Raw genomic sequence first — 22,650 nt, 5'->3', positions numbered from 1 at the left:
GTGTGTGTGTGTGTGTGTGTGTGAGCGCTGAGCGCGCGCGCCCGCGGCCCGGGCGGGGGTGTGTGTGTGTGTTTGGGGGCGGGGTGGGGTCCGGCTCCCGGGGCGCCGCCGGGACGCTCGCGGGGGGTCCCCCGCGGCGGGGGGCGGGGCGCGGGCCGGGGGTCCCGGGCGCGGCGAGACGGCGGCCCCGAGGGCGCGGCGCGGCACGATGAGCGGCGGCGAGGTGGTCTGCTCCGGGTGGCTCCGCAAGTCCCCGCCGGAGAAGAAGTTGAAGCGTTATGTAAGTAGCGCCCGCGCGCCGCACCCGGGGGGCGCAGGGTCGGGGTCCGGGGTGGGGGGGTGGTCCCTGCAACTTTCTCGCTCCCGATCCCGCGGCCCGTGTCTTTCCCGGCGGGGGCCGGAGTGGGCAGGGCCGCCTGTGCCCTTCAGCTGCGCCCTCGCCTCCTCCCGGGGTTCAGGGGCGCATCTGCCGGACCCCCGTCCCCCCGCTCCACAACGGAGCCCCCCTAACTCCTTTCGGATCCGCGTTCCCTGCCGGCCGGAGCTGAGTGTCCGGGCGCCGGGGGAGGGGGGGTGGGTGGACGCCGGGACACTGCCCAGCCGGAGGAAGGGAGCGGGAGAAAGTTCTCCCGGGCGCCCAGCCGCCTGTTGGCGGAGCCGGCTTCACATTTTCGCGGTTTGGAGTCGGGGGGACCTTGGAGATGGGCCTTGGCCGTGCCTGCAGCGAGCCCGGGGCGCCGGGGGTGGGGGGCAGCCCGCTGGCTGGAGTTCGGGCGCCCTGGACGCGCTGTCCAGCCCCAACGGGGGTGGCGGGGGACGGCTGGGCCCGGGCAAGGGGTTCTCCGAGTCGGTGGGGCTTTCCCAGGCCTCGCCAGCCACTTGAGCGGTGTTTGTGATTTAGTGGGTGCAAAGTGTTGGCGGCATCCAGCACTACAAGGGAAAGTGTTCCGTGGAAGAACTCGTCGGGCTTTGGGCGGCAGTAGGCTCCCTCTTCAGGGGTGCAGAATCCTCTCCCCCCCCCTCCCAAACCATCTCTTTTCTTTTTTCTTTTGGTCTTTTCCCCTTGCAGAGAAAAGCAATGGCATGTTTGCCTTGGCCCATGGAGCCAGTACGTTCCTTTGAAGGGGGATTTTTGTTTTGTTTTCTTTTTCGAAAGCAAAATTGATGCCTCCTTTCAAATATACATTTATTACCAGGGGCCGACACTTCTAATGAAACCTGTTTCTTGTGGAAGGGATATCTACACCCAGTCGACCTGACCCGCTCAAGTTAATCCTATTAGTCACTGTTTGCTTGCACAGTACGGAGTGAAATGCAGTATTTAACCTCACCTGACCAGTCACTGCTGAGTTTCTGATGTGCTTTCTGCCAGAATTCGTTATAGACAAGTAATTCTCATTTCAGGGCTTGATGCCACCAGTCCTTAGAGTTCTGCGGAGACTTTTCAAAAAAAAACCTTCCAGATCCCAGCTTTCCACTTAAGCACTGGCTGCCCGAATAGTCTTTGTGAAGCTAACTTTATTGCACTCCCTGGGCAGACAGAGGCGCTCTGTGTGTGTGTGTGTGTGTGTGTGTGTGTGTGTGTGTGTGTGTGTGTGTGTGTTTGCTTTCCTTCTCCGCAGATGCCTGGCTCCACAGGAAAGGTTGTCTGTGTGAGAGAGGGATGGGGGAGCTTGACTTTGTTTTGAAATGGTGAAATTCAGGCAAAGCAGACCTGAGGGGCTGAGTTCTGCCAACGGGAACTAAAGAATGTGCGTGCTGGTCATCCACCCTTAGATTCGCTTCTAGCTCTCTCTGGGCACGCCCAGAGCTGGGCTAGGCACAGTGCCACTGAAAATACAGCAGGTGGGAAACGCTACCCCTTGGCTTTGCAATTTACAGTAATATGAATCAGCCACAAAGGATCCTCTTCACAAGGATTTGGGACTGATTTGGGGGCGGGGACGTGGGGGGGGGGAGTCTGGAAAAAAATTCTGATGTCATCTGATCAGTACAGCAGTTTTATGGGGCAGGTATTATCGCTGTTTCACAGATGAGAAAGCCATCTACGCAACCAGAATGCGCCAGTGGCAGGATTTGAACTCAGCCCGGGAAGGCTCATGACTCACCTGGCTCATTTCCGGGGGAGCTCAGGTGCTCATCCTCCCTCAGCTCCATCCAGACTGAGCCGGACCCTGTGTGTGTGTAGCTGAGGAGGCTGCAGGGGTGTGTACGTGGTGGGGGAACGGGACTGTGGAGTAGAGGGGCCCCCTTTGCCTTCCAGCAGGGCTCCCCGGCTAGCTGGAGGAGGGAGGAAGGATGCTTCTAGATTAGAGCCAGCTCCAGTGCAGAGTGGATTTATTTGAATTGAGTGTGCATGCTCAGGGGTGGGAGAGGGGAGGGTTGGTGGCGGTTAATATTTTGAGGAATAAGCTCAGTGCAGATGGGAACCAGGGGGGTGCTTCAGGGAAAAAGTGGGCTCGCTACATTGTTTTCAGGAGGGCACAGGCATAGCTGCTGGGAGGAGGTGAGGGGTGGAGTGGGTTCCGCCCCTTGCCTTGGCGGAGTTCTGGCTGTTGATCTGCCATGCCCATGGGGGTGACCCAGAAGGGTGGTCCTCTGGACCGAGGACCCAGGAAGGTGACTGGAGTGTTGGTAGTCAAAATGATGGGCAGAGGAGAGGTGTATTGAGACTACAGCAGACAGCGTGCTTGCCTTGCATGCGGCCAACCTGGTATGATCTTTGGCACCCCCCTCTGGTGCCCAGGAAAGAGCCCGGCAGGAATGGTCCCTGAGCATCAGGGGATGTAGCCCTCAAACAAAACCAAAAAAAAAAAAGGAAGAAGTTTATCTTAGGTGTTAGGTATCTAGTTGGTTAGTGAGACATTTTGCCTTTCTGATGATGGATTTTTTTTGGGGGGGGGGCTTTTGGACTACAATTCGTAATGCCTAGGGGTTACTCCTGGCTCTGCCCTCAGGAATCATTCCTCCGTAGTGCTGGGGGACCATACGGGTTGCCGGGGATCGAACCTAGGTCGCCCACGTGCCAGGCAAACGCCCACCCCGCTGTGCTGTGGCTCCGGCCCCTGACGATGAATCTTTCGCCTTTGATATTTCAGTTCCCTCGGATTTTACTGAAACAGCCTTGACTGAGACAGCTGTCTACGTTTCCTGGGTTTGCTTGCTTCTCATGCAGAGTCTGTATTTGGGGGAAGCATGGATGTAGGGTGCGAGGATGCTGGGTAAAGTTTTCCAAGGAAAGCACTGGTGAAGGTAGTCCTGTAATTGTTCCAGAGCCCAGGGGGTCTGAGTACTGGTTCTGGAGGGAGATCGCTAAACCATTTGAGGAGACTCCAACAGTTGCCTGATGAGGATATTCCTAGGAGACTTCAAATGTGGGGGAAGGTGGTCTTGAAATGTGTGTGTGTTGGGGGGGGGGTGGATTCTTTAGCGTGAGGCCCAAACTCTTGTCATTCCAACCTCCGTCTTGTGCCTTCACCCTGTTTACAGCCTGGCCTGGGTTTGCTGTTTCAAAGTCAGAACACCCCTCTGCCTGGCTCTGCCCAGCCCTGTGCTCGTCTGCTGGGGAAAGTTTTCTTGGCTCTCTAAGACAAAGTGAAAGTAACCAAAAGGAAGGAGGAAGGAGGGAGCCAAGTCCCTAAATTTTTAATAGCTTTATTTACAGAGGGTAAGACACCCCACCCCATAACTGTCATTTGTTCTCTGTGAGACTTCCAGTTTGCTTAAAACAGAGATGAAACACTTCATGCTTTCTTCTGGGGTCCCCCTCCCCACCACCACCAACACTACCGCTACTTTGTTACTCTTTTTGGTGCCTCTTTGTTTGTTTGTTTGTTTGTTTTCTTCTTTGTTAAAGATGTGAGTGGAATAACACTGAAATCACTGGCTACAGGAAACAGCTCTTGGTCCTAAGCACTCACTGTCGTACTGGGATCCTTTGCATTGAAGTAATGTAGCATTGTAACATGACATATTTCCGGGACCGTCATTAGCCATCGGTGTGTGGAGCTAGAGAGCTAGTCCGGTGGGTGAGGCACACGCCCAATCAGGTGTGATCCCTGAGCACAGAACCAGGAGGAAGGCTTAAGCACTGCTGGGTGTGCACCCCTCCCCCATGGATATGTATATTGGCTGCAGTAAGGTGCTCGGATTTGCACAGCGCTGTGGCAGGACAGCCTGAAATCATGGTGCAGTTTTCATCGGGACTGAGCATCTCGGTCTTGGTTGAAAGAAAATGCCAGCCTGGAAACAAAGGAGCCCTTCAAGCCAGCTGGCTTCTCGGCACCTCTCCGTCGGGGGCCCTTTCCAGGGGTTGCTGCTAGCCTGGACAACCCCCCCCCCCCCCCCACACACACACACACTTCTTCCCTGGGGCGGGGAGGTAGGGGGGACACGTTGTGCTCCTGCCCCTGCCTGACCCAGCTGTCAGCTCTCTGCAGGGAGGAGAGAGGGGCCGGCCCAGCAGGAAAACCTGCTTCTGAGGCCAGATCCAGGGCGGGAGGCAACACCTCAGCCAGTTTCCTGACGCCTCTCTGCACCCTGCCGGTGGCACTTTGCAGAGCGCGGCTCTGGCCGGGGCCCCAGGAGGGAGGACCCCTCTAATGTTGGTGGACCTGATCATCTCCTGGTCCCAGGGCAGCGGGGGATGTGTGCAGAGGAGGGTGTTGGTGTTGGGGTGTCTGTGGGCCCTCCCTGCCCTCTCTGAAGCTGGGGGCTTGCAGGCCACCGGAGGTGCCTCATTCTTCCGTGGGAGGAAATGTTGTCTTCCGTGCTCATCGGCAAACACTTCGTCCACGATCCTCCTGCTTTTCACTTCTTCCATTGTGGCGGGAACATCATTTCTGTTTGCCAGACTCAGTGGCCAGGAGGTCCAGGAAGCTTCCGGAGGACTAAGGACAGTGAATTCTTGGCTTGCACCAGGGCTTAATGATAAGGGAACGAAACTCTCCTGGTGAAACTCGCTGGTCCCCTAAAGCTTAGGGTCTCTGTCTCGAGAGTCAAATATGTCATGGGGAAACTGTGTCCTTTTGGAGGGCAGTTTCGGGATTTGTTCTTGGACCAACACCTTGGCGGTGCTCCGGGTCTTGTTCCCAGCAGTGCTCAGGAGTTACCCTGGGTGGTGTTTGGAGTCACCTGAGTTGGCCGGAGATTTAATCAGGTTGCCTGCCCAGCACCTTACCTTCGGTCCTGTCTCTGCTTTCCCCATGACAGTTTTTTTAGAATATCCCAGCTGGAGAAATAGTACAGTGGGTAGGGCGTTTGCCTTGCACGCGACTGGCCCGTGTTCGATCCCCAGAACCTCATATGGTCCCCCAAGCCCTCCAGGAGTGGGCCCTGAGCACCACTGGGTGTGGCCCCAAACCAAAGACACACACACACACACACACACACACACACACACACACAATTTTGGGTTTTTTTTCTTAGTTTTTGGGCCACATCCGGCAATACTCAGGGCTTACTCCTGGCCCTGCACTCAGGAATTCCTGCTGTTGGTGCTCAGAGGACTCTGTGGGGTGGTGGGGATGGAGTCTGGGTGGGTCATGTGTAAGGCAAGCACCCTGCTGGAACAAGCACTGTTGTGCTGGCCCCTCCAAATCCCTCCAAATAAGCTTTAAGAGAGCTTTTTTTTTTTTTGCTTTTTGGGTCACACCCGGCAATGCACAGGGGTTCCTCCTGGCTCATGCACTCAGGAATCACTCCTGGCAGTGCTCAGGGGACCATATGGGATGCTGGGAATCGAACCCGGGTTGGCCGCGTGCAAGGCAAAATGCCCTACCCACTGTACTATTGCTTCAGTCCCTAAGAGAGCATCTTGAAACAGAATACGGCAAGAGTCAGCCTTGGAGACTGTTCAACAGCTGAATTTGTGGTTTCAGCGTGTTTGCCTTCAAGTCTGCTTACGGCCCCGCGAAAGAGAGACCAGGTTGGAGTCAGTGCTAGAACACATGGCCCAGGCGCCAGGCCCTGGCTTCAACCCCTGTTGCACCAGCTCCATCAAAAGGCAAGGAAATAGAACGATGCAAACTTTTGTGTTTTGAGTCAGCGTAAAAATAGGAGGTTAGATGTGGGTTATTTGACGATTGAGGGGTCTTGAGGTGGCGGACTCCAAACCGTTTAAGTGCCCGACCTAATTTTGTTAGTCTGGCAGGAGAAGCCCTCAGCTTTGCTGACTCCGTGCTCAGGGCGACCCAGGGATGGCCTTGGGTGGACAGCAGGTGAGGCAAGTACTTTACCACCGCAGGAGGGTATGTGTGGGGGGGGAGGTGGGGGCAGACCCAGCGATGCACTCAGGGTTTGCACTCCCAGCTCTGTGCTCAGGGATCGCTTCCGTCAGGCTCGGAGCACCGTGTGGGATGCTGGCGATCAAACCTGGGACAGGTTCCCCCACCCACCCCACCCCACCCCACCTGCGTGTCGCTGCGCCCCGAATGCACTTTCTCTCAGCGTGTGGAATGTTAAGTCAGACATTTCATCAGAGGGGGAGGGAGTTGGGAAGCTTATTCCCACCCCTCCTTCTGGAGAAATCAGCCTTAACTTCCTGAGACTGAAGATGACATCTTCCAAGGCGGTGGCAGTATTTTAGGAGGTCCCTGAAGCAGAACTTCTGGGAGAAGCACCCCTCCACTCCCCTCCCCCCTACATTTTGGTACCAGTTGATTCCATAAATAAACTGGTCTTCTAGTTAGGTGGGGAAAAAAATCGGGTTGGAAAAGGCTCACTCCCTGCCCTAAAGGAGTTTCTAATCTGCTTGTGAAAAAACAAGTTCACTGCTCAGCCTGGCCCATCTAATCCTCCTCCTTGAGATGGGCTCTTTGGTGATAGTGGATTAATTGCCCAATGAGGGACCCGGGTACTAATTGCTTAAGCGTGCAGGCTGGGAGAAAAGTGTCCACCCTGCAATTTCGAATTTCGACTTTTAGAAGAGTTTCCCTACCTGTGCAGAAATAGTGAAGCGTAAGGGAAGTCGGGCTGCCAAAGAAGAGCAAAAACCTCTGAGAGGGGGCTGGAGCCATAGCACAGCGGGGAGGGCGTTTGTCTTGCACGTGGCCGGCCCGGGATCGATTCCCAGCATCCCATATGGTCCCCTGAGCACCGCCTGGAGTAATTCCCGAGTGCATGAGCCAGGAGTAACCCTTGTGCATCGCCAGGTGTGACACAAAAAGCAAAATAAATAAATAAACAAAGCCTATGAGAGAACAGCATTCGCCTTGCACGTGGCTGCCCTGGGTTCTGGCCACCCCCCTCGAACCCCACAGCGTCCCCTGAGCCCTGCCTGGATGATCCGTGAGCACCGAGCCTGATTCTGGGCTCGCCCTGAATCCTCCAGATTGCCCTGTCCACGGGCGAATTCACTGGGGCCACCCCAGCTCAGAGCTCAAGTCCAGGCCCGGCCGGGGAGCGTCCCCCTCCTGGGCCGAGAGAGGGCGGGAGCGCGTCGGGGTAAGAGGGAGAATAAAAACGCCTTTGATTCCCGGGCGGCTCTACCTTCCAGCCCCCGGGGCCTGCAGCGCCCGCGGCCGGCCTCCCGGTTTGGACTTTGGAAACCCTCTTGGCCCAGCTGGCCGTCGCGGTGGGAGGGAAGAGAATGAGGCCTTTGGGGCCCGACAGACGGGGCCCCCCTCTGACTGTCATGACGCCTCTCACTGTGCATTCTTCCCTGCCGCCCTTCGGCCTCCATCCTGAGGAGTTTGGAGCCTGTTTATCTCAGACCCGGGGCTCAGGGCTTGGAAAACTCCCGTCTCCAGGCCCAGGGCTCTGGGTTCTCCCCGCAGGGTCCACCCGAGCCTCCAGCATGCATCAGATCAGCTTTTTTTTTTTTTCTACCAAGACTCCAAGGGAGAAGGGGCTCCTTGTACACCCGCCCCTTCCCTCCCCTCCCCTCCCCTTCCCTCTCCGGCCACTTTCCACTTTCATTTAAAAATAGGCTCTTGGGCGGCCAGGAGACGCCTGGGGGTGGGGGCGGGGAGGCGCCCGTCCTGAATAGTTGAGGCCTGTGGAATTACTGGGAAGAGTGCTTTAAGGAATGGAACTTGCCTGCTCCGTCCAGGGCCCCTTAAAGACAGCCAGCATGCAGGCCCTGGGGGAAAACAAAACTAAACACTACCGGGTCGCTTAGAATCTCAGCTGCCCTCTCCAGGCTGAGCTTGGAAGAGGTTAGACCCTCCCCTGGCGAAGAAGGTTCGGACCCTCGGAACATTGCTCCACGCTCTGTCCCATTAGCACTCTAAACGTTCCGGCTGCTGCTCCGAGCTGCCAAGGCCTGGGCTGCAGTTTATTATCTGGAACAACAACAAAAAAATTTCCATGTGACTGTTTTTAGCTGTGCTACTATATATGCCAATGGACTATGAAGGTTTAGTTGCAAAGGAATATAGCGCTCAGGTGATATGAGTTACTCCGTTGTTATCACAACCAGTCATTGAACTGTGTCTTGTGTTTCGGGCATTCTATAAGAACTGTATGTCTAAAATGAGTATTACTTTAGTTTTAAGTATCAGAAAGGATGCGGAATATACCGTGAGATTTTTTTTAATTTCTTTTTTTTTTCTTTTTGGGACACACCCATCGATGCACAGGGGTTACTCCTGGCTCTACACTCAGGAATTACTCCTGGTGGTACTTGGGGACCTTATGCGATGCTGGGAATCAAACCTGGGTTGGCCTCATGCAAGGCAAACGCCCTATCCCCTGTGCTATCTCTCCAGCCCCTTTCTTTTGACTTTAAAAAAAAATTTTGGTTTTGGGGGCACACCAGCTAGTTCTGGGCTGACTCCTGGCTCTGTGGTCAGGGATCAGTCCTGTTGGGTGTTTGGGGGGGACCATATATGATGCCGGGAATGAACCCTGGACAGCTCCATGCAAGGCAGGCACCCTACCTGCTATGTCTCCAGCCCCACCATGGATTTTTCTTAGGTTGTAATTTTGATTTTTCTTACCCCCCTCACAACCTTTTTCTTTGAAATCATACATGGCCTAAGTAATTCCTCGCGCTTTTGAAAAAAAAAAAAAAAGAAGAATGTTATGAAAGGGATTAAAAAAAAAAGGACTGCATTGTTTGACGAGTTAAAAATGGTAGACCAGGAGTCCAAATATATCTTTCATATTTCATAACATCTTTGCTCTTTTTCTCAGGAAAAACACTCATTTGCTTCAACCTGCCTCTTCATTGTTTTTCCTTTCCTTTTAAAATGCGACTCCCTGTGTTTTGACGCGTGCAGTTGGCGGTTTCCTGAAGAGCCTCATACCAGAGGGGTGGGGAGAAACCTTCTCATATGCGGGGACAATGTCCCACACAAAATTTCCGTTTTTCTACGTTCCATCTGGAATTCCACAGAGAGCTCTAGTTTCTGTGTTGGAGAAGGGCCCTGGCGTGGACGGGTGAATGGCTGAGCCCAGAGGGATCGCGCTGTGGGGAAACTGGGCTCCCTGCTACCAGGCAGCTGTAGGAGTGCCCTCCCGTAGTATCTTTCCAGCCCCTGGTGCTCAGGGTTTATTATTATTTTTATTATTGTTAATTACTTTAATTATTAATTATTTTTTGGGGGGGGGTCACACCCGTCGATGCACAGGGGTTACTCCTGGCTCATGCACTCAGGAATTACCCCCGGCGGTGCTGGGGGACCATATGGGATGCTGGGAATTGAACCCGTGTCGGCCGTGTGCAAGACAGACACCCTACTTGCTGTGCTATCACTCAAGCCCCTGTTGTTGTTATTATTATTATTATTATTATTATTATTGCTCAAGTGGGCCCAGTAATGTCTCCAGTAACCTCTCCATTGTGAGACTTGTTACTATGTTTGGCATATCGGATACGTCGTGGGGAGCTTATTATTGAGGGGGCAGTTTTTCAGCCACACCCGGCGGTGCTCAGGACTTTCTCCTGACCATGTTCAGGGGTCACACGTGGTGCCAGGGATCTGACCTGGTCAACTGGGTGCAAGACAAGTGCAGGCTCTTATCTGGACTTTCCTCTGGCCCGGGAGTGTGTGTGTGATGTTGTGGAATGTGCAGTTCCCACCTCTCTCCTCCCCGGAAATACAGTTCCGGAAATACAACTAGGCAGTGCAGCCAGCCGCCTCCCCAGGGTGACCCCCCCTGCAGGACTCAGGGCTGCAGTGCCCTGCCCCACACGCCCCCACCACCCCCCAGTGCCCTGCCCGGAAGTGGCCCTATCTTGCCTTCTGCCTGGGCTCTGGACCAGTCTCCGGCTTGGGGGGTGTTGGGGGAGTGTGGCCAGAGCTCCTCAGGCAGTGAGGGACTGGCTGTTGAACCTCCTGCCCTCTGGCCAGGTGATCTTTGACCCCCAAAGGTGGGTCAGAGGGCAGGGTTTGAGGTGTCGGGTTTCTGGTGTGTAAGGGTGAAAGGTAGCAGGAAGGTTCAGAAGTGCAAAGTACCCTGCTGGTGAGCTGTCCAGCAGGGCCCCCTGTCTGTGGCCACCTGGCCCCTTCAGGGTAGTCTTGGGGCCGTGTGTTCGCATCCTTGACTTCCAAGAATAGGACAGAGGGATGTGGTGGCACTGTGGAAGCGACCTCTCCTGGGGGGGTTGTGAGGGCCAGACCCGGTGGTGCTAGGGGCTACTCCTGGCACAGTGCTCAGGACTGACCCCCTAGCTCAGGGCCTCCGTGGCCGCACCTGGGACCCACCTGGCGATGCTCAGCGCCCCCCGGGGGGCACCAGGAGGTTCTCCTGGGATTCGAGCTGCAGGAAACTGCCCCAGGCTCCTGTGGAGCTGTTTCTCTGGCCCCGTCCTTGCCCTCTTATTGTCGAATTTACGTTTCTTTTTTTACGTACTGTCTGTTTTATGTTTCTCTTTCACTGTCCTGTCTCCCTGGCCAAACCCTCTTTGGGGGCAGGAGGTGTAGGTGATAATTTACCTGTTGTATTTTAACTCAGATTTGACGTATTTCCCGCTGATTCTTCTTCTCATGGCCTGCAGCACACCTGGTGGGGCACACCTGCTTGGGGTGGGCGTGGGGGCGAACCTGGTCTCTGCAGGCCAACGCCGGCTCACGGATCCTTCTTTGGCGCATCTGGGCCAATTCCAGAGCCCAGCGCTGCCCTTTGAGTCTGCGTCTGAAGTGCTCAGCGCGGTGCCTGGGCTCGTCTCTCGAGCGACCTCAGTAACTGTAGAATTTGCACCCTGCAAAGTGCATCCTCAAGGGCACATCTCGGCCTTTCCTTTGCGACTTCATCCCGGTCACTTTTTTTTTCCCCTCTTTTGAGTCTTTTGGCTTCTCACTGGCTCTGTTGGGGTCACTTTTGTCATGATACTCCCTTTCTCTCCTCACTGGAGAAGCCTCATTCAAAGTGGAAATTCAGCCCTGGGAGTCCGTCCGACTGTCCATTGTCCTTCGGAGCTGGTTCCAGGTGCAGTGGTGAGACCTGCAGCACCTTAGCCCTGGGGACAGGCCCAGTGGGAGAACTCGGGCCCCGGGGGGCTCCGGCTTCGACCTTGCAGAGAGCTTCGCTCCCTTGCAGTGTCCAGGTGGTGTCACCCGTGAAATGGTTCTGCAGAGTGACGTGCTTTGGGTGAAGGCGGTGGCCGAGATTTCAGGCCCTTCAAAGATGGCCCTTTCTCCTCCCTGCTTTGAGGGGGCGGGGGGGGGGCGGACTGGAGCGATCGCACAGCGGGTAGGGTGTTTGCCTTGCATGAGGCTGACCCGGGTTCGATTCCTCCATCCCTGTCAGAGAGCCCAGCAAGCTGCTGAGAGTATCCTGCCCACACAGCAGAGCCTGGCAAGCTCTCCGTGGCGCATTCGATATGCCAAACACAGTAACAAGTCTCGCAATGGAGATGTTACTGGTGCCCGCTCGAGCAAATCGATGAACAACAGGAGGACAGTGCTACAGTGCTTTGAGGGGGTGTGGGGCTGCCAGGCCTCCCAGCCAGAGATCTGTTTGCGGTTTTCCTGTTTTGAGGCCACAGCTGGTGGACTTCTGCACTCAGGAATCATTCCTGGCGGTGCTCGGGGGTCCTTGGGATCGAACCCGGAATGGCCACGTGCATGGCAAATGCCCTCCCCGCTGTGCTATCACTCCGGCTCCTCCTGAGGTTCTATGTCTCATTCCTGGTGCTGGAAATATATGTATAAAAATAGGAGCTTGGGGCTAGAGCGATGGTACAGCGGGTGAGGGTGACCCCCAACACCGTATGTGGTCCTCCAAGCACTGCCAGGAGTGATCCCTGAGCCCCGCTTAGGTGTGTTCCCAAGACAAAACCCAAACAATAGGGCCATGTTTTCAGTAGGTGTGTGTCTGCTGCAGAGACTATTTAAGACCAAGAAGCGTCAAAGTGGTTGTCAAAAATAAGTACCCAGAGCTGGTTCACGAGATCCACATTTCGGGTGTTTGTGTAAAAATACGTCTGACTGAGTGTAGGATTCACCCGCTCCCCCGTCTCCCGGGTGTACCTGGCAGTATTTGGAGACATCTGGGGTTGTCACCGTTGGGACAGCTGATGGGCGGACGGGGGCTTGGAGTGCATAGGGCAGCCCCATCACCAAGAGCTCTCAGACCCCAACAATCAATGCAATGAAAGCAGAGAAATTCCAGGTGGAAAAAAATTCACTCCTAAGGGTTGTTTCCTGATTTAGCATGGTAGCACTGTCCTCCCGTTGTTCATCAATTTGCTCGAGCGGGCCCAGTAACGTCTTCATTGTGAGACTTGTTACTGTTTTTGGCATATCGAATACTCCCTGGGTAGCTTGCCAGGTTTTGACGTGAGGGTGGGATACTCTTGGTAGCTTGCCGGGCTCTCCGAGAGGGAGGGAGAAATCGAACCTGGGTTGGCTGCGTGCAAGGCAAACGCCCTACCCGCTGTGCTATCGCTCCGACCCACTTGCTTGCTGGTTTATCTCATTCATTTCCCATCATCGTCATGAAAAACCCTAACTTAGGGGAAGGGGTTCTGAGGGAGAGGGAGGCCTGGGATGCCACATTTATTTTTCTGGCTTCCTTAAGGCTGGAGAAAAGCCTCACTGGGAGATGGTTGAACCTTTTGTTTGTGTGCCTTGTATTTTGAGGCCACACCAGTGGGGTTCAGGATCCACTTCCTGGTCTGTGCTCCGGGGTTGTTTCTGGCAGTGGTGGCACCATGTGGTGCTGGGGATTGAACCTGGGCTCCTGAGTGCAAAGCATGCCCTCAGCCCGCCGAGCGAGCTCTTGCTTTCTCACTCTGTCTCTGTGCCTTTATCTCTCTGTGTCTGTCTCTCTGTGTATCTCTGTCTCTCTCTCTTTCTCTCTGTCTGTCTCTCTGTCTGTCTCTTTCTCTGTCTGTCTCTGCCTCTGTGCCTCTCTCTGTCTCTGTGTCTCTGTCTCTTTATGTCTCTGTGTGTCTCTGTCTCTCCCTCTGTGTCTCTGTCTCTGTTTCTCTGTCTCTGTCTCTGTCTCTCTCTCTCTCTCTCTCTCTCTTTTTCAATTTTTGGGTCACACCCAGTGATGCTCAGGGGTTACTCCTGACTCTGCACTCAGAAATTACTCTTGGCGGTGCTTGGGGGGACCATGTGGGATACCAGGAATCAAACCTGGGTTGGCCGTGTGCAAGGCAAACACCCTACCCTCTGTGCTATCACTCCAGCCCCTGTCTCCCTTTCTCTCTGTCCGTCTCTCTGTCTGTCTCTTTCTCTGTCTGTCTCTACCTCTGTGCCTCTCTCTGTCTCTGTGTCTCTGTCTCTTTATGTCTCTGTGTGTCTCTGTCTCTCCCTCTGTGTCTCTGTCTCTGTTTCTCTGTCTCTCTCTCTGTCTCTCTCTCTCTCTCTCTTTTTCAATTTTTGGGTCACACCCAGTGATGCTCAGGGGTTACTCCTGGCTTTGCACTCAGAAATTACTCTTGCTGGTGCTTGGGGGGACCATATGGGATACCAGGAATCAAACCTGGGTCGGCCGTGTGCAAGGCAAACACCCTACCCTCTGTGCTATAACTCCAGCCCCTGTCTCCCTTTCTCTCTGTCCGTCTCTCTGTCTTTCTGTCTGTCTCTTTCTCTGTCTGTCTCTGCCTCTGTGTCTCTGTCTCTTTGTGTCTCTGCGTGTCTCTGTCTCTCCCTCTGTCTCTCTGTCTCTCTGTCTCTCTGGGCGTGGTTGAGCTCTGACAACCAGAGGTTGGTGGCACAAACCCTTTCACCAGGCTACATGTGATCGTCCAGATCTTCTCTCCGAGCGAGGGCCCATTGCCCTTGAAGTCATTAGCCAGCTATGCGTTTTTGCTCTGGGAATCCGAGCAGTGGGCCGGCCCGCCCCATTGTCTTCTGGGTGGGGAGAGGGGCCGCTGACTCATGGGTCGTGCTTTTTATTGCCTCTTGGCTTGAAGATCCCCATTCATTGTTCTCAGGCCGCCCTGCTTGTTTACTTTTTATAAATGACATGTAATCAGGCCTCTCCGGGGCTGGCTACTGTAATTGGCCCCGGAGCAGGGTGGACGAGTCTGCGATTGTGCTGAGGTTTCACATCGGAGCTGTGGCTCGCTGGCTTTGGGGCCTCTTGCGTCCGTGTTTCCAGAGGTGTGACAGAGCACCCATGGGTGCTGCCCGCAGTCGTGCTCTGGAGGTGCTTGCTTGCAGCTTGGTGACGGGCCTGGCGTGGCCTTTGGCTTGGGGAGGATCAAGGGTTTGGAGTACAGTTGCAAAGCAATCCTTTCTTGGGGACCTTCTACTTTAAGAAATTTATTTTGGGGGCTGGAGTGATGGCGCAGCTGGTAGCCTTGCATGCGGCCGACCCGGGTTCGATTCCCAGCATCCCATAAGGTTCCAACGAGCACCGCCAGGAGTAATTCCTGAGTGCATGAGCCATGAGTAACCCCTGTGCAATGCCGGGTGTGACCCACAAAGCACAAAAAAAAAAAGAAAAATTAATTTTTATCAAATCACTTTGAGCTGCACAGTCACAGAACTGTTGGTAGTTGAGTTTCTGTGGACAGTGTCCAACACCTGTCCCTTCTCCAGTGCATGTTTCCCAGCTGGGGAGCGGGAGGGCCGTTGGGGACCTTCTTCAGCGAAGGTTCTCTCCGGTCCTGTCCCTCATCCGATCGTTTTCAGTCAATGGAAGACGCATCCCCGCGGAACCCCAGCTGGTTCGGGTGTAGGTGGCCACCGGCTGTGTTTGGAGAAGTGCTGAGTTGAAAGGAGAGGAGGGAGAAGAAGTCGTGAAGAAGGATGAGGACAGGAGGGCACAGAGCCAAGCACAGTCATTCCGGCCTCTTTGTGGGGAGCTGTGAGGGAAGTAGGAGGTGACCCTTAGACGGGTGTCCAGGGCCAGAGAGGAGAGACAGCGGGTAGCATACTACCTGCGCACAGCTGACCCGGGCTCCATCCCTGATGCCCCGTCTGGCCCCCTGAGATCTTCCAGGAGTGATGCCTGAGCACAGAGCCAAGAATTAGCTCTGAGCACAGCTGAATGTGCCCCCAAAATAAGAGAGAGAGAGAGAGAGAGAGAGAGAGAGAGAGAGAAGAGAAAAGAGAAGAGGAGAGGGGGAGGGGAAGGGAGGGAGGGAGGGAGGAAGGAAGGAAGGAAGGAAGGAAGGAAGGAAGGAAGGATGGAAGGACAACCCGTGTTGTTTTCAAGCAATGATGGATGGAAGGAAGGAAGAGAGAGGAGAGGGGGAGGAGACAGGAGGGAGGGAGGAAGGAAGGAAGGAAGGAAGGAAGGAAGGAAGGAAGGAAGGAAGTACAAACAAACCGTGTTGTTTTCAAGCAGTGTTGGAAGGAAGGAAGGAAGGAAGGAAGGAAGGAAGGAAGGAAGGAAGGAAGGAAGGAAGGAAGGAAGGACACGTATTGTTTTCAAGCAGTGATGGGTGGATGGAAGGAAGGAAGGAAGGAAGGAAGGAAGGAAGGAAGGAAGGAAGGAAGGAAGAAAGGAAGGACGGACAGACAGACAAACCGTGTTGTTTTCAAACAGTGATCTAGGTCATTCAACTGTCTCCACAAGAGAGAGGCTGGGCTTAGAAAAGGACAAGAAAGAGCCAGAGGGATTTTCAGAAAGGGTCGAATGTGAGAAAGTATCTGACCCTCTTGCCAAGAAGCTTAGAAGACGTTATTAAATCAAGGACGGCATTAGGAGGGTATCGGTGGGAACAATGCAACTTCCTGAATCACGGGTTCATGTGTGGATTAAAGCGGAGAGTGGAAGGAGGGTTAATTCTTCCTAATTCTTCCCAGGGTGCAGGTTATTCTGGTTACTGAATCCGAAAGCATGTTATTAAAATACAGGCCAGATTTCCTGGAATGGTTCTCGTTTCAAATATTTGTTTCCATTGTGTTTTCTAAACATGTTCTGGTTGACCCTAATTTTTTGGTTAGTTGAGACGTGATTTGTCAGAGCGCACCGAGATAGCATCTGCTGAAACTCCAGTCTCTTGTCTTCCAGATCTTTCTTTCCCTCATGTTTTAAGGTGTGCTGACTTATCTCTCTTTTACTCTCAGCTATGCTTGTGAAGTTTGTTTTAGGGAAGGCAGTTGAGAGAGAGGCAGAACCTGACTGTGCTAGAAAAATGGTCAAGAAAGCAAACCAGATGCAGACAGCAGGAGAAGAAAGACTTAACTTCCAGCTGCCTTTGCTTCTAAATACATTTTCTTTTTCTCCACACATCCTGTGTGTGCATGTGTGTGTGTGTGTGTGTGCGCTGCATGTGTGTGCGTGTGTGTACATGCTTGTATGTGCGTGCATAGGTGCGTGCGTGTGTGTGTGTCTGTGTGTGTGTGTGTGTGCATGCCACGCTCAGCTATGCTGGGAGAGCGTGTGTTTCAAGGATCCGGCCCAGGCGTCCTATCCTGGAGCTGTTGGACCCATCTATGGTGCCCCAAACCCATCTGTACTTTTGGCGGGGTCAGCAAGTTTCATGCGTGTAAGCGTGCGCTGTGCTGCCCAGGTCATTCCCTTTCACTCCTCCCTTCCAAACGATTTCTCTCAGTGACCTGCAATGAGCTCTCGCCGCTCCTCTCTTACTTCCCTGCACCCCGCGTAGTTAGGTACTATTGGGAAGGACTTGTGACATGGTGATGGCTCTCGGTCGCCTTGGGTCATAGAGATCATAGTTCTTTCCCTGGCCGGATCATCACTGCATCCAACTTACTATTCCCTTTTTTTTTTCTTTTTGGGTCACACCCAGCGATGCTCAGGGGTCAGTCCTGACTCTGCACTCAGAAATTACACCTGGTGGTACTTGGGGGACCATATGGGATGCCGGGAATCGAATCCGGGCCGGCCGCGTGCAAGGCAAATGCCCTACCCACTGTGCTTTCGCTCCAGCCCCTAACTATTCCCTTTGCCTAAAAAACTCTCAGGACCCAGATTGTGCTTTCCGACCCCCCCATCACCCCTCTCATCTTTCCTCCCTGTCTTCCTGCCCCTCCCCCCTTAAAGCTCCCCCACTCCTGCCCTTTTTCTGCGCCCAGGAAGACTCCGGTCCTGGTTGGTTTGGCAGCTGGCTGCCCCACCGTCTGCCCGAATCTCCCTATCTGCTTTGTAAATGTTGAGTATCATCCCTGTCATCACGGGAGGTGTCTGCCACACCCAGGCCAAGCGTCCGAGTCAGTTTGGCTAGTAGCTCACTTTGCTCTCGAGAGGATAGAAGGGCCCTCGCTGGGCACGGGGGACCCGGAAGCGGCTTCTGCCCTTGACCCTGGCAGCCAGGAAAAACCGCAGGAGGGCAGGAGGCCCCTCCAGCGACGCTCGGGACTGAGGCTGCCTTTGCCCACCACAGTTCAGGTGATCCCTCTCTGGCTTGCCGATCGTCACAAACACCTGGCATATCTCTTCTTGCTGTTTCTGATTGTTTTTTTTCAGACTTTTATTGGTGGCGGTGGTGGTGGTGGTGGGGGGTCTGGTTTATTTAGTTCAGGCTGTTGAACAGGTGGATAGGCGTTTCCAAAGCGTTATCATCATCTAGTGATTCGCGTGCTAACACGTTCCCTTCGGGAGTGTTGTAAAGTTTTCTGGTTTTGGTTTTCACGTAAAGAAGAAAGCTCTAGAGCATTCAGGGAATGGGTTTATGACTCTTTGTCTAAGTTACTAGAAGGAAATGGTTCTTTAGTAATCCGGTTTATATAGGATGTTTAATAGATGTATTTTGTCTTACAACTGTTCTATTTGCTTAGACTTGAATGGAAAATGCTTATAGATCAACTTGAAGTTAGTTTGTTGATATTTCACTTCTGTATGTTGGGTTCTAAGTTTTGATACTCAGACAACTTTTTTGGGGGGTGGGGGAGGGGCACACTTGATGGTGCTTAGGGAATCACTCCTGGCAGTGCTCTGGGCATCATATGGGGTGCAGGATTGAATTTGGGTTAGCCTTGTGCAAGGCCAGTGCCCTACTCAGTTCACTGTCTCTCCAGTCCCTCAGTCCCTATTGAAATGTCCAGTGTCACCTTCCTTCACTGATTTTTAAACAACGAAGTGATGTTTCTAGGGTTAGATTTTGTGTGTACCCATTTTTTTTTAAGTCATCATGCCCCCACCCCAGGTTGGAAGAATTGCTCCTCCCACATAGAAACCCACAATACCCCTAAGGAAGGGGCACGTTGCCAACCAGGTTCTTTTGAAAACACCCGGGTCTGTTTTCCAGGACACAGTCTTGTGCTTCTGAATCGTGGATTTCGGAAGCAGAGTCAAGTGGCCTTGTGTGACTCCGAGATATTTATTGAAACACATAAGCAAAGGACCAGTTTTTCTTCAAGCCATGAGGGAAGGAAAACTTTTCCTGACTCTTCCTATTCATGAGAGAAACGACACACTGGGGATTTGTGCCTCGGACTCAGCCCAAGTCCCAGGCCCCGGTCTCTGGGCTGGGCGGGTGCCCAGACCCAGTGCCAAGACCGCCCCGCCTCCGACGCAGGGGGCTGGCTGCATCTGTAACATTTCCAAACCCTTTCTCACAGGAAGAGCCTTTTGTAAAGCTGTCCCCCAGGACCACATCAGAAATGCACCCCAATCTCCTTTTCCATTGTCATTAATTTTGGCTTCTGGGGACCACACCTGATTCTGCCTAGGAGTGACCCCTGGAGGTTCTGAGGGTGGGTGGCCTGTGGGCATGGGGTGTCCAGCCAGGGTGGGAGGGATCGGAGGTCAGTGCTTTCATCCCGGTACTATCTAGGTCTTTGGTCTTTAATTTGAATTCTGATTTTTTTGATAATTAATATTTTTATTTTAAAATTATGTGTAAAATACTGCATATGTAAAATTTTGCCCCCAAATCACTCAGTTTATAATTAAAACAATTACCCAAAGAAAGTTATATATATATATTTTTTCCTTTGGTTACATTCATTTTTTTTTTTAAATAGTGAAACACCATGAGGTACAGTTATAGACTTACAAATTTTTGTGCTTCGGTTTCAGTTATACAATGATCAAGTACCCATCCCTCCACCAGCGCCCATCCTCCACCACCACGGGTCCCAGCATCCCTCCCCCCCCCCCCCCCCGTCATCCCCCCATCCCACCCTGCCTCTGTGGCTTTGGGGTCACAGCTAGCTGTAGGCAGGGCTGACTCCTGGCTCTGTGCTTAGGGATCATTCCTGGTGGGGCTCCAGGGTTAGAAGCTGGGGTGGCTGCATGCGGTCTCTCTGGCCCCATCACATAAGAATTCCTGTCTCCACGCCCTCGGGTAGGGCGTTTGCCTTGCACGCCGCTGACCCGGGTTCAAGCCCCCGCATCCCAGATGGTCCTCGAAGTAATTCCTGAGTGCAGAGCCAGGACTAATCCCCTGAGCACAGCTGGGTGTGATCCACAAGGCAAAAAAAAAAAAGAAAAAGAAAGAAAGAAAGCAAAGAATTCCCAAATCCCTCATCTCAAGGGCACTGTGGAGGATCCACCCACCGCTGTACCCCAGGCTTCTTGGCGTCTCCTGTGGTCTCTGGAGCACTGGGTGCCTTGACAAGTGCTAAATTCCTGCACGTGGGGGGCTGGTGGGCTGGGTGGGGGGTGCTCTGCGTTTGACTGCTTAGTAGTAGCAGGGCAGTGAGGTTTGCTGAGCCGATCCACAAGGAAGATGATCTGCTGGTGCACCTTGGGAAATCCCCGGGGCCCTCGCTGGCCCTGAGGAAAAATTCTTTTCCCATCCCGGACCCAGTGCTCAGTTGTCTCCAGCCTGGCGGAGAGCGGGCACTGGGTAAGTGTTAGAGTCCCACTTCTGTCTTCCTGCCTGCCGCCCGGGAGCTTTTCAGCAGTAACCTGGCTCCTGGGTCTTGCCTCCCTGCCTGAGGTGTGCCGATTTCGGGGTTCATTCCGGCACAGGGAGCTGTTGAGCGTCACGGTGTGGGGAGGCGTTTGGGGTGGGGGGAGGGGGCCGGCATCCGTCCTTTCTGTTTACTGACGCTGAAGCTGCATTGCCAAGGTCTGAAGCATTCAGACTATGTGTGGAATTTCTGTGTGGATGGAGAAACGCTTTTTTTGGAGATGCTGGGAGCAACCGTGGTGAAAAATCGTTAGTTTCTGTAAGGGGCTGGGGGCTGGATTTTCAGGCTGCAGAATTAGGAGCCCTTCTGTGTGCACAGCAGAGGCTTCCAAGCCTTTGCACACAAAAAGCAAAGCTGCTTCTGGGAACTGCGAACTTCTGTGGTGTGCGGTGGCCGCTGGGCTGGTCACCCAGCCCGAGTCTGCGTGGTCTTCCAGGGTCCGTGGCCCGCACTGTTTGGAACTGTGGCCTCCGTGTCTTCATCTGTGGGACGAGAAAAGACACTCCGGGAGTGGGTTCTAAGCTCGGCATCCCCGGTAGAGCCTCTGAAGGAATGTAAATCAGGGATGTTACATTTTTATTCCAGGAGTAGCCCAGGCGGGTGGGAGTGTGACTTGTGCCCACGAGTTTCTGCGCTTACAGACTGGGCATGTGTAAGGAGAGCATCCCTCCTCCACTCTGCCTGGGTCCCTTGGGCTCACCTCTGCAGGTTTGGGACACACACAGGCATCCTGGGGAAGCCCCCTGAAGGGCCTCATTAGCATAGCTGAATAATCATTTGCATGTTTGCCCAATTCGAGGAGCTGGCAGAGGAGCACCTGGAGGCTGGTGGAGGAAATTGGATCCTGGCAACATTGTATTTTTGGGGTGGGGGTGAGGGGGGTTAGGCCTGAAATTTTTGAGGAGCACCTGGAGGCTGGTGGAGGCTGGTGGATACCGGCAACATTGTATTTTGGGGGTGGAGGGAGGGGGGGTTAGGCCTGGATTTTTTGAGGGTGACTTGAAAGCTCTTTTTTTTTTTTTAAATCCTTGCAACAAGGGCTGGAGCAATAGCACAGTGGATAGGGCCTTTGCCTTGCACGCGGCCAACTCGGGTTCGATTCCCAGCATCCCATATGGTCCCCTGAGCACTGTCAGGGGTGATTTCTGAGTGCAAAGCCAGGAGTAACCCCTGTGTATAGCGGGGTATGACCCAAAAAGGAAAAAAAAAAAAAACCTCTTGCAACAAAATAGCCTGTAAGCAAAATCTTCAGACCTGTCTGCTTTTTTCTTTCTGCCTTTGAAACAAAATTGGGATGTAACTGACGTGTGCTAATTTCTAGGGGAGCATCCTCATGGCTAAGTCTATCTGTTCTTCCATGTCATTTTTTTTTTCTTTCTAGGTTTGCTTTTCGTAGTGGTTGGGGTTTGGAGGCCACACCTAGCTGTGGTATTTGGGGCTACTCCTGGCTCAATGCCCTCTGAACTCTTGGCCTGGCTCTGTGCTCAGGGACCACTCCTGGTTGGAGGAGGTGGGGGTGGAGAACCATATGGGATGCTGGGAATCAAACCCAGGTTAGCCGTGTGCATTATGAGCACTGTAACCTCTGTCTGTACTATCTCTCTTTTCAGTTGATTATTTTGGTTCTTGGGCCACGCCTCTAGCCGCTCAGGACTCACTCCTGGCAGTGCTTAGGGGACCAGAGGGGATGCCAAGGATAGAACCATCATTGGCCGCATGCAAAGCAAGCACCCTGCCTATTGTACTATCTATCTCTTTGGCCCCTCTTTTTTTTTGGGGGGGGGTCACACCCGGCAATGCACAGGGGTTACTCCTGGCTTTGCACTCAGGAATTACTCCTGGCGGTGCTCGGGGGATCATATGGGATGCTGGAATTGAACCCGGGTCGGCCGCGTGCAAGGCAAACGCCCTACCCGCTGTGCTATCGCTCCAGCCTCTTTGGCCCCTCTTTAAAAAAAATCTTATTTTATTTCCCCCTCGCCTCCCTTTCCCTTTGTTGTTGGTTTTTGTTGCGATGACCTGGCTCTCAGGAATGCTTGGCTGTGGTGCCCAGCATAAGGGTGTTTGCACCTTCGACACCTGGCCAAGATGCTCTGGTCCAAGGTGCCCAGGCTCTCAGCTGCAGAGAAACTGTCAGCTCCGGGCCAGGCTGGGCTAGGGGCTGCCCGGGACTGAGCTCGGGCTGCAGGCTCGGAAAGCGGTCGGGGCAGCCCTGCCCTGTTCAGTGGGGTCACCGGGACTTGTGGCAGAGACGCCTATTTGGTGATCTCTGCCGGAAGACTTGGTGCTCACCTTCCCCCGGCCCCTTTGGGTCTCTCCCGGCTGGCTTGGTTGGGCCATCTCCCTGCACTGCTCCCGGTGAAGGCGAGCAGCTGAAACAGGCTGGACAGGATCGGCCGGGGCGCCCAGAGACGCAACCTCCTACCTAGTGGATGCGCAGATGGTACAGATAGCGCCTGGCTCCACTCCGCGCGGG

General features: G+C 53.9%; 1 protein-coding gene across 1 annotated transcript in view; it reads left to right on the top strand.

Annotated features, from left to right (window-relative positions):
* The first annotated feature begins 128 nt into the window (after positions 1–128).
* The window catches only part of GAB1 (GRB2 associated binding protein 1), a 120,466-nt gene continuing 97,944 nt past the window's right edge, over positions 129–22,650 (top strand). Inside the window, exon 1 of the mRNA XM_056119099.1 lies at positions 129–280. Coding sequence (XP_055975074.1) covers positions 209–280 — 72 coding nt within the window. The 5' untranslated portion in view covers positions 129–208. The remainder of the gene's footprint in view (positions 281–22,650) is intronic.

Source organism: Sorex fumeus, unplaced genomic scaffold, assembly GCF_029834395.1.
Source record: "Sorex fumeus unplaced genomic scaffold, SorFum_2.1 ptg000039l, whole genome shotgun sequence".
In the NCBI taxonomy this organism is placed as follows: domain Eukaryota; kingdom Metazoa; phylum Chordata; class Mammalia; order Eulipotyphla; family Soricidae; genus Sorex; species Sorex fumeus.
The sequence above is the reverse complement of the archived record's forward strand: the minus strand, read 5'-3'. Positions and strand labels throughout refer to the sequence as shown.